At 32.0% G+C, this 18682-nt stretch overlaps 1 protein-coding gene across 1 annotated transcript in view; it reads right to left on the bottom strand.

Annotated features, from left to right (window-relative positions):
- The window catches only part of LOC105624989, a 69440-nt gene that overhangs the window by 32016 nt on the left and 18742 nt on the right, over window positions 1-18682 (bottom strand). The window contains exons 2-8 of the mRNA XM_012206332.1: window positions 10859-11146; window positions 10193-10323; window positions 9379-9931; window positions 8040-8886; window positions 6400-6477; window positions 5872-6080; window positions 5420-5655 (exon numbers count right to left, since the gene is read on the bottom strand). Of these exons, the coding sequence (XP_012061722.1) occupies window positions 5420-5655; window positions 5872-6080; window positions 6400-6477; window positions 8040-8886; window positions 9379-9931; window positions 10193-10323; window positions 10859-11146 (2342 nt within the window). The remainder of the gene's footprint in view (window positions 1-5419; window positions 5656-5871; window positions 6081-6399; window positions 6478-8039; window positions 8887-9378; window positions 9932-10192; window positions 10324-10858; window positions 11147-18682) is intronic.

Genomic DNA, 18682 nt, shown 5'->3' with positions numbered 1-18682 from the left:
CCTCTCTCTCTCTCTCTCTCTCCCTCTCTATTTTTAACACGAGAATATGATGTACTAAAAAATTGTGAAAACATTCTCAGAGCTCTACGAGAAGAAAATAAACAATTTTTGTTACTTGTTGTTTCTCTGTAAAGTTGATAGTTCTTGAGTAAAAAATTATTGAAAATCAATATTTAGCGATTTTTAGTAATTAATATTTTGTTAATTATTGTGAAAATTGTAGAGGACTTTTCGACTTAGTTTAGTCCGCTCTATCCCTATGCGAAAGTTTTATTATTACTTATCAAATACTCTGTATATCATTTGAAAGAAACCTTTTTAAAGCCTGCAATTGTCAATTCTAGAGTTAGATAAATCTGTAATTCGTAAGATCTACTTTGAATATCTATATAAACTTCGTAAATTATGGGCTTACTTCATACATACTTGGAGTCTACAATTGTTAGTACTAACCTGAGGTAAGTCTATAATTTATGTCATGTGATCCACTTTAAATATGAAATTATATTTAGCTTATCGTTAAAGATATAAAATGGGACTATTGAAATACTAAGCAGTAGAATATAATGATAGGCTAATTTTGAGAAATTAAAATTTTCTATTTGAAGGAGATATTAAATTTCTTTTTTATGAAATTAAATAAATAAAATGTTATCAATGGCTGAAATAACTTCGATACAATTTTTTTCTAATTTCGCAGAGAACTATATTTTATTTTTTTATTATTAAAAAGCATCGATATAAAATCGATAAATTTTTGGATTTTTTCACTGTTTGCAATTGTATTCATATTTGTATATATTTCATTATTGTAACTGTATGAAAATGTGATAAAAAGAAATCACGAAATTGTTAGTACAATAGATTTCTTAACATAATATTATGTATACAATTAATTGCTTTGCATAAAATATATTTATTTATAATTATTTCTTCATAATTGAAATATTGAAATTGATTTTCATCAATTTGAAATGATTATTTCAATTTCGATTTAATCTTATCTAATCTTATCTAATTTTTTTGCAAAATTAAATATTATGATTGAAAGTTTATAGCCGATATTCATAATTTCTTATACATATTTAAAACTATTTTAGTACAGTTTTAAAATGTCATAAATCAATCACAAAGCCATATTAGCATCTTAAGATATTACTTATTACATTTAAAGTGAAGCGTGATCGTGCAGTGACTTTTCGTGAAAAAGTGTCAGCGTCAAATAAAATGTTCCTCAACTCTCGCAAAGTTTTGCAAAACGTTCTGATTCGCTGTCAATGCACCGAAATATAACCGCAATGAAGCCTTACCAAACAACTTAAAGTTCTAATCAAATTTTTCTAATCTTTTCGTTGTCCTCGAATGGTTTAGCTGTCATCGCATGTACGTAAAGACACATACATTTGGAGATATAAAATTACACACTTTATAAAACTTCTAAAAAATTTTTCAAATAAGAAAAAAATTTTTAAAAAAAATTTTCTAAAAAAAATTTCCAAGAGATTTTCAAAGAATTTATAATTTGGTATCACTGATGTCTTTCATAGTACGAGAAGAGACTAGTGACTGTGTATGTAATTTAGAATTATGTCAAAGATATAATTCTGAAATGCATGAAAAGTTATATGTAGAAAGTTTTTTGTCGATATCATTATTTTGAACAAGATGTAACTACACATTTCTTTTTAAGAAATACTTTCTTCGATATTAAAAAAAAACTGATATTTCACATGTTAACGAAGATACAGATGTACCTTCTCAACTATTTTATCGAATTATATTGTTTCTTTCATTGATCATCCGAGAATATATGAAAATTGACTTGGGAAAGCTCGAAACATTCGGTCACCACTTTCAAGTATCAAGAAACCAAAGAGATCGGCAACGCGGAGGATTGAATTCTTCATTCTCTTTTCTTGTCGCGAAATAAAGGCGGCTCTGGTCACCATGCCAACTCGAAGAAGGTAAGGCGAGCGATTCGCGTGGGCTACCGCCGCTAAACTGAGAGCGTCTACACCAAGGGGCACACCTGAATCCCGTGCAGCGTCGGTCACTACCTTACTACAACACATAGTATCCCGACGCTATAGTGCATTACGTCGTACTATATCGGGTGACTAATTCAATAAAGCAATCCGCTATCTTCCGTATCTTTTTTCCTGCTTGCAACGCTATTTTAGTTACAAACAAAAAAACGTATTTCACAATGACGAAAAACGGTGGTATCTTCTCCGTGAACAAACTGAACAAAAACTTAGAGATCTTAGATCGGTAATTATAGTTCTTATTTTAAAATCATCATAAATCTTAAGTAAAAATTTAAAATGCTTTTAAAATGTTAATACTGTGTGATTGACGTATGATATTTTAAGATTATATTTAAGAATATATTACACGTATTTTTTAACAAAATGTCGAAAAAATATCGAAAAAAAATCGAAAAAGTATCGAAAAAATTATAGATTTATCTATACTACTGTATTTGAAAATAATACAAAACATTTAGCAGCGATTTAGAACGTAGGTTAAAAAATTATTTCATATAAGAAGTGTAAATGTTTTTAAAAAATAACATAAAATGAAAAAAAATTTATTTAAACTATAAAACTGTATTGTTAAATATAAATATAATGACATTATCGAACTGTTTCATATGTGCATAACATTTATTTTTATACGAACCAAATTTCCAATTTACTTTTGACAGAGATTATACACATCCTTAACACAGTTTTAAATATAAGAATTTTATTAATATCGGGGCTTTCGAAGTTTTGCGATTCCATCTAGAGTAATTCATAAAAAAAAATCTATTCAAATATTTATTGTATTTTTTTCTTATCTTTGATATCGATTAAAATATAATCGTATCAAAAGAAGATTCTTAATGCAAGAGTGACGGGAGTCGTGGCTTTTTTACAATCCGACGAATTCATGCAATAATCACGTCCGCACATTTTATTATTTCTCGCTCATCGAGCGGTGATTCTGCAACACCCCGTATATTCGCGTCGCAGGTGAGCGGACTATACAGTGCCAGCAGGGAACGTTGTTACACTATTATTCCTATGCTGTTTCCCTGGGCCCTGCTTCGCTTCGCCTCACCTGCTGCCCACCGCCCGCTTCGCTCGCCGTCGCGCCACGTACGGATGATTCCGTGCTAAAACGATCATACTCGGGCAAGAATGGACGGTAGAGATGAGCAGATAAGAATTTTATTCGGAATTTAGGACGAAAATCTTGAGATTCATGAGCGAACGGGCTCATGAATCTCAAGATTCTATGGCTCAAAACGTAGTGATAATAAGCTGCCATCAATTTAACATGTAACGATGCAAAGAAGATAACAATGAACGAATTAGTGAAAAGGTACGGGTGTCAGACGGTTGAGGAATATAACTGAAGTGAGACTTGATATATCTTGAGTGAAACATTTGAGATATTAATTTATGATAGCTTGCTGTAGATCCACTTTATATACTTTATATAAATTAAGCATACCTTTCATCTATTTTTTGTTTCATTCTTGGCAAAAATATTTTTGTGAAACGTTAAAGGAGAAAAAGATGCATCGTCACATTTTGATGTTGATTGCTAATCACTTCTCGTCAACAGCAAATACAAAATCACGACCATTCCGGCGTAGAAAATGAGAAAGTACATCGACAATAGAAACGTGATTGACAATTGGAATATTCTTGATAACGTCATGTTTGCAGAAAGCACACACATCGAAACAAATCACGAAAAAACTTACAAAATAAAACGATCGATCCCTGAGTGAATTATGTGATTTGCGCTCGACTCGGATTTTACAATTGATATCGCGCAAAATCACAGGTATGTTTGATATGAAGATTGACATTGATTCGAAATATGCATATCAAGCGTTTTATGTATTATTAAACTTTGAATGCATTCCTTTCTCACATTCCATTGAATCTCTCGTGGCTGACGAAATACGAGATTAAAAGTCATTGCTCTTTTAATATCCTTTAATTCTGTTCTTTAATCGTGCTTGAAACGCGATGCTTATCGAAAATGAAAATGGAGATTTCATTGGAAACATGAAGGAAAAAAATTGACATAATATCAAGTAAAAACTATTAATATTTCCCGAGATATTATTGAAATACTTAAGAATACTTAAGAATATAAGATCAATTAGCAAAATTTTCTTAAAACTTCTTTCTTAAAAGCGATAAAAATTAATAAGAATGTTTTTTCGATATTGTATTAATTATTCTTCTCTCATTAATAGATATCATTTCGTTAACCTATTCACGATACATTAATTACGACACAATGTTATGAACTATTGTTCCGTACTTTCTACGAATTTTAGTTATAATTTTAGATATGATTTTATTATCGCAAAACACTTAGACGCAATATTAAGTCAAAAATGAATTTATTGTCTCGCAGTTTAAACGTGTTTTTTAAAAGTGACAATGAGACATCACTGGATTCGCACGGTTTTGTTAGAGAATACTGACCACTTTCAACTAAGACGTTTACTCAAGGCTTCGATAATCGATGAGCTTATCATTATGAGTGGCATTATACTCTTTATATATGTAGATATATCTGTTAGTGAATAGAATATTTAGTAGAGAGTAAAGTACGTAGGTAATAAATAGAGTACGTAGATAATAAATAAACATGTAGTAGATAGTAAATAAACAAATAAGAAGGAGTATTTCTATGCGTACAAATTTAATCAAAAATCTAGATAAGAATTTTTACTCAAATGAAAAATTATTCTCTTATTACAATAATTTTATTAATTATTTTATTAATTTTATTTATTCTCTTATTACGATAATTATTTTATTAATATTAATTAATCTATATATTAATTAATCTAGATATCTGCTGCAGATCGTAAAATGAGTTCAAGTTTAAGAATCAAGGAAAGTTCATTTCGTTGTAAACTTATTAACAAAGGAAAAAAAATCTCACAACATTTCGATTCTGAGCGATTGTTGCAAAAATAATGAAAACATATATCGAAAATTTAATTGAGAGTCGCGTGAGTACACGATTGAGCAATTACGACAATTATCGGCAGTCAATATGCAGCTAGACAGTCGCGAAAGCGAAACGATACTTAGCTATTATACGATAATTGCACTGTTTGTTATTATTAATTACGGTTACGCTTTTTAAAAATGTAAATAACTTAGAGAAAACAAACAAAACTAAAACTCTTTCAATTAACAACGAAGAAAATTTATATAATTAAATGATTCTAAGAACGAGTGTTAGTAAATTCTTTTCGATCTCTAATCCATTTAAATATGCAATTGTTTAAATAACGAATATTTAATACATCAAAATTATTGTTTTAATGATTTAATTAGGAAAATTATATGTATATTTTAATAATTTTACAATTGCATATTACAATTGTAATTACCTTGAGCATCGAACTGTCTTCTTCGTCGCAGCATCGTCCTTCCTTGCGAAGGAATTGGGCCTGTTCTGTCGTGGCCATCTTCATTGATTTCATCCTCGCCTGCGCTGGTTGCACTGTCGCGTTGCACAACTTCATCGCCATCGATTGTCGACGAAACCGAGCCATTACCATTTCCTCCGAAGAACTTTACTTTCCTTGCCAATTCTGCATATCCGTGCAAACCGGTCTCACTTAATCTACATGATAAACACAAAACTACAATGTGATTTCGGAGATTTTTTGCATCTTAAGAATGTAATTTTGCTTTTATAAAATTAATATAATTTTTTATTTTAAAATTGAAAAAAAAATGTGTAACACACCAACGTTACGCTTATTTTAATATTTATACGTTTTTTTTAAATATAAATATTAAAGACACTTAATATCATCAAAGTGCATGAATAACACACCTAACACTTTCGCTGCCGCTACTTTCGTATCTTGTGCTACTGTTGGATTCTCTCCTGGTCCTCGTAATAGCGTCGCGTATCCTCTGGGAAGCGGAACAGGAGTCTCCTCCGGTTTTACGCGGCAATGCAGGAGTGGGTTCGCTCTCGCTCTCCCGAGGACTGTATCTCGACGATCTTGTACTCAATGGACTGGCTTCTGGCGATAAATGCTGTTAATAAAATGAGAATTCAATTAAACTTGCAAAACTTTCAGACTGTCAAGTGTACAGTAATATAATAACATGAGTAATATAAAATATACGTAATTAATTCAAAATTTGTAATTTAATTTGAATACAATTCAATTATTAATTAATTTATGTTTCAAAATTTTAAATGTGTTACCAATTATTATTATTACAATTAAAATTATTATAATATTTATAATAGATAAATATTATAGATAATATTTTACTATAAATTCTTCGAAATGTAAATTAAGTAGAATTTATTGCGATTAATATTATATTTGTAAATCAATCATCTTACACTTGAACAACGCTTATTTGGAGTGTCGTCAGTGTCATCTGGATTTGAGAATTCTTCTTTGGAGAACTTTCGTCGTACCTGTTTAAGGAATAATATGGACAAACAATATCGTAGTTAGAAGCGATATATTAAAGAGCTTTTGTAATATCGTTTACCAGACATGGTGAATGTTAACATTATCTTCTTTTTAACAATCAATTTAAAAAAGGATAACGTGATTTTACCATTCACATCTGGATCCATATTATTGCAAAAACTTCCTATTAAGTAATTCGATAGTCATAAATATTATAAATAAAAAAAATCAAATGTATGTAAGTTTTCTCTCTCTTTATAGGTTCATAAATATGTAATCAGCACTTTTATGAATAAGACTTTCCTGCCACTTCCCAAGATATTATAATATTATTTCGTCATTTCTTACATAAGCAATAGAATAGTAGTGATTTTATTCTTTATGTTCTGTACTTTGCACGCTTGGAATTAGTTATTGCTTTAAAAAAAATTAAGCAGAAAAATAAAATATATTTTGAAAATCTATTGTCTAAGAAATTTACTTAATAAATTTTAAAGAAAAGTCAAAATTTTGTGTGTAAAAAAAAGTTTAGATTTAATATAACTTGACAAAAAAGTTATTTATGTGAAAATAATGATTGATAAATATACAGAGTATTAAAAAATAATCATTCAACGCGTATTTATATGATAGAATGTAGATAGTAAAATCGGTAATTGTTGGAATTTTGTTTTCAAATTACATATATTGATAAATCTCGAGTAATACTATTGGAATCTGTAGCTAAAAATTGAAATATTTATCTGTACTTTAGATTAGATATATCATGCTAGATTCGTGAAGAACACGTTATGTTTTCAATTTTGATTTTTTGTAGGATAAAAATTTTATTTTCATAAAGAACTGTAAAACTATGAAATACGCATACTAGAATTATCATTATCTTTTTTTTATTAATAGAATGTGCTAACTTTACAGATACTACTTTTGGATATCCATAAAGTTAGTACGACATTCTAACAAGGAAATAATGACAGTTCCAGTAGCATTTTTTTTCATAGTTTTATAATTCCTTATAAAAATATAAAAAAAAATTCCGTATATTTTATACTAAAAAATTGAAAAAATTGCAGCACAAACTCCATTTATAAATAATTGTAGAGTATAGATTTCTGCTAGTACTAACGAGAAATGTTGCTAGAATTGGAATAAATTATCAGCCGACATCTTTTCTCCAAGCGTCGTGTTGTCTTTTACCTATGTTTACTAAGGCTTTTAGACCTATGTTTACTAAGGCTTTTGTAGTACTACACGTGTACTACCGTATAAATATTGAATGTTTTTTTAACGCCCTGTATAAGAATGTTCTAATAATGAATCTTTTCTGCTATAAGTATTAAATACGCAAGTTTTTCTTATTACTTATGATCATTTTTAATATCATAATTAATGAAAGTGAAAGTGAAAAGTGAAATATTACTAATTATATATTTAATTTTCAACAGAAAAGGCTCATGTTTCGCAAAGGATGTCGGTAACACCTTCACACACACACGCGCGCGCGGATACGCCCGCGTGTATCGCGCCCACATGTCACAAACAATACACAAGCATATTCACTGACCACTTGAAACTCGTCCGGCCTCTTTCCATAACCGATCTCCAGTGAGCCCTTTCTTTCATTGGTGATTCCAATGACGTCACCGTCATTGCCGATATCCAATAATTGTTCCGTAGTGTTCCGTGTTTCCTTTTCGTTGTTGTTTTGCCTCTGATTTTCCACGATGGATTCGATTGGTTCTCGGGTCGCTAGCAAATGCTTCTCGTCCGCCTCGTTGCCCAAGACCATCGTATCCTGTTCTCGCATCCGTTCGTCCTGCGTCCTGTTTTCCGCGATGATCATGTCGATCATCCTCGCGTCCTGGTGTTTCGCATCAACTTTCTCGTCTGATTGTGCGTCCAGTACTGTTGAGTCCGATTCGATCGAGGCATGTGCCTCCTTTCTTCCCGATGACGATCTTTCGGTGTCGTTGGCGTTGTCCTTGCCGTCCTCGCACCTCGTTCTATTCGGTAACTCGTCGGTAACTTTCAACTCGGCAACTTTTGCTGCACCGCCCACAACCTCCGTTCTTTCTTGCTTCTCCTGTTGCTTTCCTTTCGTGGATTCTTTGATCGAATTCGCGTTGTCTCTGCCCACGTCCTCGCGACTATTTTCACGACGAAAGATCCTTATTCCTGACTTGTAGACTTCGTCCTTATTGGTGGACGTTTGTGAAATGGCAAGTGACGGTGACTTGCTCTCTTCCTTGAAATCCTTTCGTGCAGATCTCGATAAAGGACGGATGTCGTCTTTACTGTCTTGCCGCTTCAATCGCTCCTCCTTACTGCGAGAGGATAAGAGTTTTGGAATCAAGCTCGGCACGCTTATGTCCTCACGACTGCGACGCAAATCATCAGTGCTTCCTCTATATCTATAGAATAATAATGTAGATTAGTATTAATATATTAATATTAATAAGTAATAATATAATGTGTATAAATTATATATAAATTATTAAAAATAAAAAATAAATATGTACTTAATTATTTAATTATTTATATTAATCAAGAATTGTTTGTTTATATTTAATAATTAATAATTTCACTATTAATATCTATTGTTATCATGAATTCTCTCTCTCTCTTTCTCCTCTCTGTGATAGACAGGCTTAAACAAATGTGACGTACAAATCTAGACGAAAAAATCGTTATCTCGGAAACGACGACAGATACGACAAAATGTTACAAAACTATTTTTGGACCTGTACGTCACTTTTCTCTAGGTCTGTCTATCACAGAGAGGGAGGGAGGAGGAGAGAGAGAGAGAAGAGAGAGAGAGAGAGAGAGAGATGATATTCATTTTAAAATAATTTGTTGATAAAATTAAAGTCATGTTTAACACTTATAAAATAAAGAAGAAGTACCTTTGAGGAATAAGCGATCGCTTGGGTGACTCTTGTGGGCTCCGGATATCTTCGAACTCTTTGGAGCTCCTTTTAAAAATTGGAATATTTGATTTCCTCTCGCCATGCTTCGTTGGGCTCGGTTTTGTGTCCGGAGATATAAACTTTGCGAGGATTCTTGGCGGTTTTATAAGTGATATTCTCGGTGTGCACTGCTCCTGCACAGGATCCTCTTGCTCTTTACCCGAGCGCTCGCTTCTCTTATTAAATCTTATAATATCCAATAATGGCACTTCCTCCTCTTTAACGATTGGTTTCTCTCGTTTTGTTCGTTCGTTAATCGATGTGCTCTTCTCGATCGCTTCAATTGCATCTCTACAGTTGTCACCGGCATTCTCAGCGCAGTCCTTTACGTCCAATCTGCCTTCTCGCAAATTCTCAAGTTTCGATAATGTTCTGTCATCGAAGTTTGAATCCTTTAATGGATCTTGATAATCCTGATGGCGAGATGGTAAACTGCGATATATTCGCAATTCTGGAGACTTTCTCGCAGCTAACCAACGTGTTGGAGGACCTTTAGAGAAAATAATTTTTTTGTATATAAATTCTCTGTGTGTCACATGCAGAATGAAGCGGAAGCAATCATGATTCGAGGAACGTGAGGAAACAAGTAGGAAATCAACATGAAAATTACTATAATTGTAACATTAATTAACGTTCTCTAATATTTCTCTAATAGCTTTCGCTGTCTATTAAAGACGAATTTTCTTTTTCTTCGTACTTTCTACCGAGTCATCGACGGAAGATTAATTATATTATACATATTGGAACGCACCATTAATCGTCCAAGCTCGTCGGATGCTGCGATTCAATATGTCCACTGGAATATGTGCTGTTTTCTCGCTGACAGATTTGCTGGAAATCGAACTTTCGTGCATCCACTTACCGGTAACGACGTGTAATTCACTGCAAATTGAACGAGTTTGAAACTATATGAACGCATATAAAAAAACGTGCAGAAAACAAAGAATTGCATAGCGCGATACGGAAAAGACGTATTCTCTATTTTAATTTGGCATTACTAAAGTTTCACATATTTCATTTGCTTGTTATTTTGTCTCCGTAATTTTATTCTATTTGCATTAGTCATCGAAGTTATTTTTATAAAATTTAACAAGAAATTCTTGAAATATTATACAAAAATCAACGAGATTTTATTTTTTATTTTGGAGACATATTTAACGCTTTTTTTTACTAAAATGTTCTCATATTGTTCTCATGTTGTCATATTTTTTTTGTATATTGCAATACATACATATTATAAAAACAACATATCTTTTTACTATAATTATTATTAAATTTAATAAACAACTATTATTAAATATTTAACTAATATTAAATAATAAACAAAATTGACATTTAATGTTTGATATTTAATTTTTCGCAAAAATTCCTTGCAAAGAAACGGCTGAGTTTGGGAAATTTCAAGTGAGATACTTACGCAATCTTGTAGCAAACGTTGCAGATCCACTCGACTTCTTTGTCATCTCCTGCGCGGTTTCTGATCTCAATGCGACATTGCCGGCATACGCGGTGTCTGCAGCGCATGCAAGTTGTGCCAATATTGTAAAATCTACCAAACGACGCACTGCATCGTGCGCATTTGCGTCCTTGATGCGATAGTTCGCCGCTGCCGCCGCCGCCGCCGCCGCCGCCGCCGCCGCCGCCGCCGCCGGACGCCTTGAGTAGTCCCCTTCTTCTCAGGTATTGTAGATCAGCCTTCAGCCTCCTGCAAACACAAAGCCGGATGCAGGAGATCCCGAGGTACCTTCAATCGTTGGCCTGTCGCGCCAAACTTCGCATCTTCGCGGAGAAACTCGCGATTGTAGTAGAACAGACTCATGAATATAAAGACTCAACTGAAAGAGCCTTTTGAAGAGAATATTCAAGTAACGCGCGTGCAATTGTTGTGCTAAAAGAAGATACTATTTCTTCACTTGACAATTGTTCTACGTTGTTTTTATTTTATTAGCGATCAGGCAAATACACAGAGTGTTTCTTCAATAGCTGGCATTAATCACATAGCGCTATTCCTGAATAAAAATTAAATCGAAAAATTCTCTACTATTTTGCAATTTTTGCAATGATTGATGAAACATTAATTTCTAAAGATTGCCGAGTAAGTGATTGCCGAAATCATATAATGCTATTTCTGATAAAAAATTGAATCAAAAGTTATTTATTATTTTGCAATTTTCGTAATAGTTAATGATTGAGCAGCTATTCGATAATATTTAAAAATTAATATTTCATTAATCATTACGAAAATTGCTAAATTGTAAAAGATTTTTCGACTCAATTTTTAATTAGGAATAACACATGATTATCTGCTATTTAAGAAACACTCTGTATAATAAGTTTCTCGATTCGAAATGCCCGAAATGCTATTCAAGCGTTAAACTATTCCCTTGGGCGTCGGATTTTACGCGGCCAAGTGCGACGCGTGATTTTATCGCCGGTACACGTAGTTACGCTTAATTATTGTTTGCTCCCAGTTGAGAGTGCGGGTAATTAACAGCCGCTTGCATCGTTCATTGCACATATATACATATTTTTATATCGGCATGTACGATTTATTTATTAAACGGTAGAAACGAATGAGTTTATGAGCAGGATATATCTCGATCACCAGCATCGTGGCGCGCGACTTAATGGCCAAGACTTACTCACGCAACTGACGCACATGACGTGTGTTCTTCTCTATCCATAAACAACCGTTTCATCACACTCGAGCAGTTGCAAAAATTGTGCGCTACCAGATTTTTTTCCTCGTCAAGCGCGAATAAGCACGTTGTTAATTATGTTGGTATTAGCAATTTTTTTGATCCCGTCGTATACACGCGAGATATGTGCACAATCGCAGTCGGCCCTCGAAAACAATCGACTTCGATCGTTTCATTCTATCTCTTAAGGATGTATTACGTGTATGTATTTTTTAATAAAATGGAAACATTATGAAAGAATTACAGATTTTTCTATATTAGATATTTGAAAGTAGAAAAGAAATACAAAAAATTTGGTCGTTTAGAACGTGAATCAAAAAATATTCCGATAAGAAGTAGATATGTTTGTAAAAAATAATTAAGATGAAATGAAAAAAAATTTATTTAAACTATATAAAATTGTATTATTGAATATTGATCTCATTGAACTCTCATTTCATATATTTATAATATTTATTTTTATATTGAATGTATATTTTCAATTCCAATCACTTTTGCAGAGACAAGACTATATCTGATACATCCTTAAATATTCTTATAGATTAAAACTTAAAAATCGTGAAAAAAGTTAAAAAGCAAAAATTAAAATTCAAAATATAAACGTTAAGAAAATGTTTATGGAAAAATTATTGATAGAAAAATTTGTATGGTTTATTTGACACTTTTGTACACTTAATGATTAATTAATTATATGAATAAGCAACATGATGAATGTTATGGACGAGAACCAAGTCTGTGCACATTTATTTATAACGTTATATATAATCAGACATTTACTTCAAATGTCACGCAGCTGACGACTGCAATTATGCAATTAATAATTGCGAATTTTATTCAATCTCGACGAATACATCTTCTTAATATTAACATTTTTCGTAACATTACAAAATCTTACCAATCGATTAGTTGTAATTGCAATGATGAATTAGACCTCAAGATATCTTCGAATCCTTCTAATGAAAACAGTTCAACACTAACATTACTGACAATAACTGCTTTTTTTACTAAACGTTTACTATGTATTGAGTGATCGTATTGAATCACAAGGGACAATTTATCTTTTCCTGGATTTGAAATGAGTTTTCAATGAGTATTTAATCGACCGGATGATAAATCGCTATAAGGTGCATAAAAAAAAGCCTTATTCCGACGACGAAATACTACGTCGACTGATTGCCATGCCGACGACGAAATGACTCACGGACGGTCATATCTAGGCTCTTTTTGTTATAAAAAGATTCAACATACCATGCGCGAAAGATTGCTACATCTCGTTGCTCGGTGCCAACAACGTTCGCAATCGTGTTCTCGTGGGTGTTTCACCGAGTACGCATACGATTCCCATTCGTTGGATACTCGAGGAAAAATTACGCTAATGCAACCGATCGCTAAGTCACATCGATCGACAAAGCATGGCGCTTAATTCCATAATGTTGTTACGGTACAATGTCTAGACGCTTTTAATTCTTCCCTGCTTCTTAATCTTTCATTTATTTTAATCTATTTATTATTATCGATTACGATATTATTATCGATACGATTTTATTATTATCGATTATTCTTTAATGTTAAAAAATACATTAAAAATATTATGATATTATGATATTTCAATAAATTAATGCCTTTGTGAGCCATGCACTGGATCTTGGTATGAAATAGTTCCTTTATTTAATCTTTCAAAAAACAAAAATCATACGTTTTGATTCTTGGTTCGGATCCTTTTTAATATCACAATTTAAATTTGCGAAATCATTGTTTCCTGATACACTGTATAATAATAAGTAGAAATTACAATTAATCGCATATAACAATCTACAATATTACTTGGATATGCAGAATAAATACATAAATAATTAAATCAAATATAAAGGATGAAAACGTATGATTTTTATCTGAGAAATTAAATAACGGAACTATTTCACACCAAGATCCAATGCATGGCTCACAAAGGCATTAATTTATTGATCGATTCATCTTAAAGAGCTTTGATTCGACTCTATTTATATTATTTTGATATTTATTTTATGCGTATAAAATGATTCTCAAATTCAATAATACTTCGCGATTTCACGTGTTGCAATAATGAAATGCAGTCCACTTTACCTACTCCCTCTCCTTCTTATTTCCCCTCTTTCTCTTTCTCTTCGATTGTATTACTCTTTCCTTTTCTGTCTCGTATCACATCAGATCAGGTATGAACAATGAATCGTACAAGAGAATAGCGATAGACTAGCAAAGGAATAGAATACCAATAAGCATTGCCAGCTATCCGGCCCAGGAAGAAAATTTCCATACTCGGCGATGCAAGTTACTACTTTGCCGTCGCAGACGCGAATCTTCATGAATAATTTTACGGCAAACAATCGGCAACGTGTATCAACGCGCTGAGAAATTCAATTTGACAACAAAAGACACCCAAATTGAACTCTATTCGTTAAAAAAGAGATGTATGAGAAAACACACACGATGAAAACGATATAAGGGGAAGATCGCTTCGTCGCGATCGCATGAACGCACATACATCTATGCACCTGGCCGTTCATGCACTTCCGTCTCTGACAGTCGAGAAAACTTGAGAACAGTCATTGCGCTCACATCCGGCAGTGTAGCGACAATGTCTCAAACAGGATTGGATATCGCGATCGAGGAAATTACTTGCTATATGTATCTGAATAACATCGTTGCTACATAGCTCATACAGCTAAGCTGCCAAAGATGGCACCGCGTCTATCAACAATTGATAATTTTTCAAAAATTTCATGTTAAATATATATAACTGTCTGACTTGATTCACACTAATTTTAGAAAAAGAAAGCAAAGAATTAACAGATAGACTTTCTTGTTGTTAGAAGAGTAATTTACAATTTGAAGCTGTAAGTCAGTTCCACTTTATGTTACCTGATCAATAATTTTAGTTTCAATATTAAAAGTTAAAAAGTATATTTTTTATATGTATAATTTATGTATAATTAAATTATTTTTAGATTTTACAAATACAAATAAAAGAAGAATTGGTTGAAATTTATAATTAAAATATTTTATCAATAAAGAAATAAGTGAAGAAAAATTGATAGAAGAATTAAGAAGCTAAAAAGACTGAATAATGTATAATCAATTTTTTCCATCATATTTAAACTTCGTTGAAAAAGGGCAGACGAGTTTGATTGCGTAAAATGAGCACTTTGCATTAATGCGATATTTAAACGCGAATAGGCGTGCACATCCGGTTGCTCACTGCCATTCCTAAGAACGAGATATGCCTAAAGATGAGCCACACTGGTTACAAACAATCATATCGGCACTAATATATTTAATTCAAGACATTTTTTTCGTTTTGATTTTCATGTTTAAAAGTAGCTATAGAATGATTTATCTTATATTTAAAAAACATAAAACAAAAATGAAATTATAGATTAACTATATGAAATCTTATTTTACATACGTTTTTGAAAATATAATTTAGAGCTTGTACAATTTGATAAATTTTCTCTCTCTAGAAATAAATAGATTTCAACCGCACTATATTAAATTCTATTTCATTTCTTATTAAAAAAAATATTATGGATAATATGTATTCTACGTAGCTATATTTAATATTATTCTCATACGTTTCAGTACGTTAAATATAAATATAATTAGATGAAAGAAGTTGAAAAATATGAAAATTGTAATGATCATATGAAGGCGCTTACCCTTTACGAATCTTATTTATACATGAGACAATCGGATAAAAATAACAAAAATAAAATGATGAATATATTATTTTTACTAAATCTTCTCACTTGTTTTAATTATATATTATTTAACATTCGAATTTCCATGAAACTATTCACTTGACGCATCCACTGGACGCGATCGCACTGCACATAATATTGTATGTTCAAGCTGGAAACCACTTTAGTTTCGATGACAGCTACAGTTTCAGACGTACCTAAAAACCACTTTTAAGAGGATGCGAAGACCACTTTTGGAACAGCCCGAATGTTGTGGCCTGTCATCGACTTATCGATCCAAAATATGAACACGCATCTGAGTGCATTATCTTCCGTGTAATTGACAGATTATTCAGCAAGGGTAACGTGAGCGATCGCGCGCGGCTTCGCGACCCAGTCGGTCGAGAACACCTCGCGAGAGCTCGGCTCGTCGCGATCTCGCCGATCGGCGACGGCGGACGGGGGCCCTGCCGCCGATGGGGCCCCTCGGTACACTTCGTCTCGTTTCGCCACAGCTCGTTCGGTCGTTCTTCGGGCCCCAACCAGCGGGGGCGTGAGAGAGAGAGACTGGACGTACATTAGACGACAGTAATGCCTCGTGGTAGACGACGCGATTATACCGCGTCGGATGCCTAATATGGCCTTTTCACTCGGTTTCCATTGCGACCGGTAACGCTTACGTGCGATAATGGGAATTTTCCGAGATGCAAAATGATCGAATTTTGATACAAAAGTTTGGAGAACGCGATAAGAGGCTTAGTATCATTATGCAGATGCTTCACCTTTTGAAATGCATTTTTTTTCTTTTTATTATTCTGTATGTATATTAACACGTATTTCTTTTAGTATTTATACTCTCTCTCTAATAAAGTTGTTATTATTATTATTGTGATTATTGTATATACATGGGTATCGAATTCAGTTGTGATAAATAACTAGTAATTATCTGGAAAAACGAAGAGAAATCCCAGAACACAACATGCAGATGATTTGCATATCTTTACAATTTATGGAGGAAGGTATGTAGGAGAGGACATATTCATATCGTCCCATCGATCATCAGAATGCTGTACCGTATCGGGTTTAATTGCTAATCGATACATCTCAACGACGAATCAGGAAATGTAAATAACAACTTTCCGTATACAGTGCGATTTTTTTAAATAGTATCTTATTTGTCTAGTAATGTCTTACATTTTTAATGTTTGATAATAAAGATAGCTTGAAAAAGTATTTTTTGAATTAGTAATTTATTAATTAAATTATAAAATCGGTTCAATTAAAAGTTTGTCCAGATTAAATATGTCAAGTAACATAAATAATAACGAAATGAAAGAATATCTAATTGTAAGTATTTATAATCAGTATTGTATAATCAGTATATGTAAAACATTTTTATATTAATCATTTTAAACTAAATAATTTTTAACTTAGCGAAATGGCAGGCAGAATTATTTTTGCGAAAAGCGTTGTAAAATGTATCAGACTGTTGGGATGCAGTGTGTCGTTAAACAGTATTATCAAGAGTTTCCATGCGGGTGCGCGAAACTATGATTTCACGCACGCGATAAGGGCTTGCGACAAACACTTGAGAGCAAGAAATATTAAAAGTGTTATAAAACAATTTAATGTATGTTAAATAAAAATAAAATGTATGATATTAAAAGTTTATGATTCATTAATATATATTAATGGATAAATAATACAAAGTTCCGAAAATAAAAAAATCATCAATAAACATATCTTCAGAAAATAAAAAAATTTGATTTAATTGATTTACAATAAAATATTTAGCTAAAAATAATTCATCATATTTATTGCTATCATAAATAATTATATCCTGAAAATTGAAAAACAAATTATAATTTTTTCTATTAATAAAAAAATTAACTTCGTAAAAGCGTAAGAAAATATAAATTTAAGAAAAAGAAAATAAGTGAAAAGATCCAGTATTTATCTTATTTTTATTGAAAGAATAATTAATTTTTAACTTCGGATAATAGAAGAAAAAAAAGCTAATCAGAGACTGAAAAATTAAAATAAAAAAATTTTTCAGTAATAAGCTCTTATTTTATTGTGATTTTAAATTATGACCTTTTCATTTAAATTATTCAAATGATATTCCAACTCTTAGAAATTCAAGCAAAAAGGGGAAATCAGGTCACAGGGGTCAATATCTGGATGTCATGTCTTGAGGATGACGAAGATGTTTTTGTCCACGTCACGACAAAATGTGAAGCGGAAAAGGATAAAGAAAAATAATTATCTTTAAATAAGAAGAACCGACAGTCGTAGTATATCATTCGTCTTTTGTGGAACAATAACTTTCCCGTCATTAAATTGTCAGGTTAATTAAATTGTTAGACGTACTGTAGGAATGTTGTGATTAGCTTTTGAATCGGTCGACACGTAAACGCTATGATTATTTATCAAGTTGATACTTTATGCAATTCAAAGGGCGAATTGCGCAATTACAAAGGATAGCACTTTACTTATTCAGAATTATGCACGAAATAAAGAAATTTAAATCATGAGCAGAAGAAATAAATAAATGAAGAAGCAAAACGGTACAGAAGCATTACCAGCAAAATTATCATTTAGATATGTAGCATACATATTATTTTAATTTAATTACGCATAAGAGATGAACAAATCAATAAGAGAAATTGAAGATGTGAAGTTGATAATCTTTGCAATTTACATCTGATGTTGTTGAAGTAAAGTATTACAATATGTACCTCAAAGAAAATATGTATAACAGTTTGCAATATTACTTTTTTTGTTAGTAATTATACTTTTCATATATTTACAGTAACTATACTTTTCGTT

This window comes from Atta cephalotes, assembly GCF_000143395.1.
Source record: "Atta cephalotes unplaced genomic scaffold scaffold00099, whole genome shotgun sequence".
In the NCBI taxonomy this organism is placed as follows: domain Eukaryota; kingdom Metazoa; phylum Arthropoda; class Insecta; order Hymenoptera; family Formicidae; genus Atta; species Atta cephalotes.
This window is presented reverse-complemented; position numbering and strand designations above follow the sequence as displayed.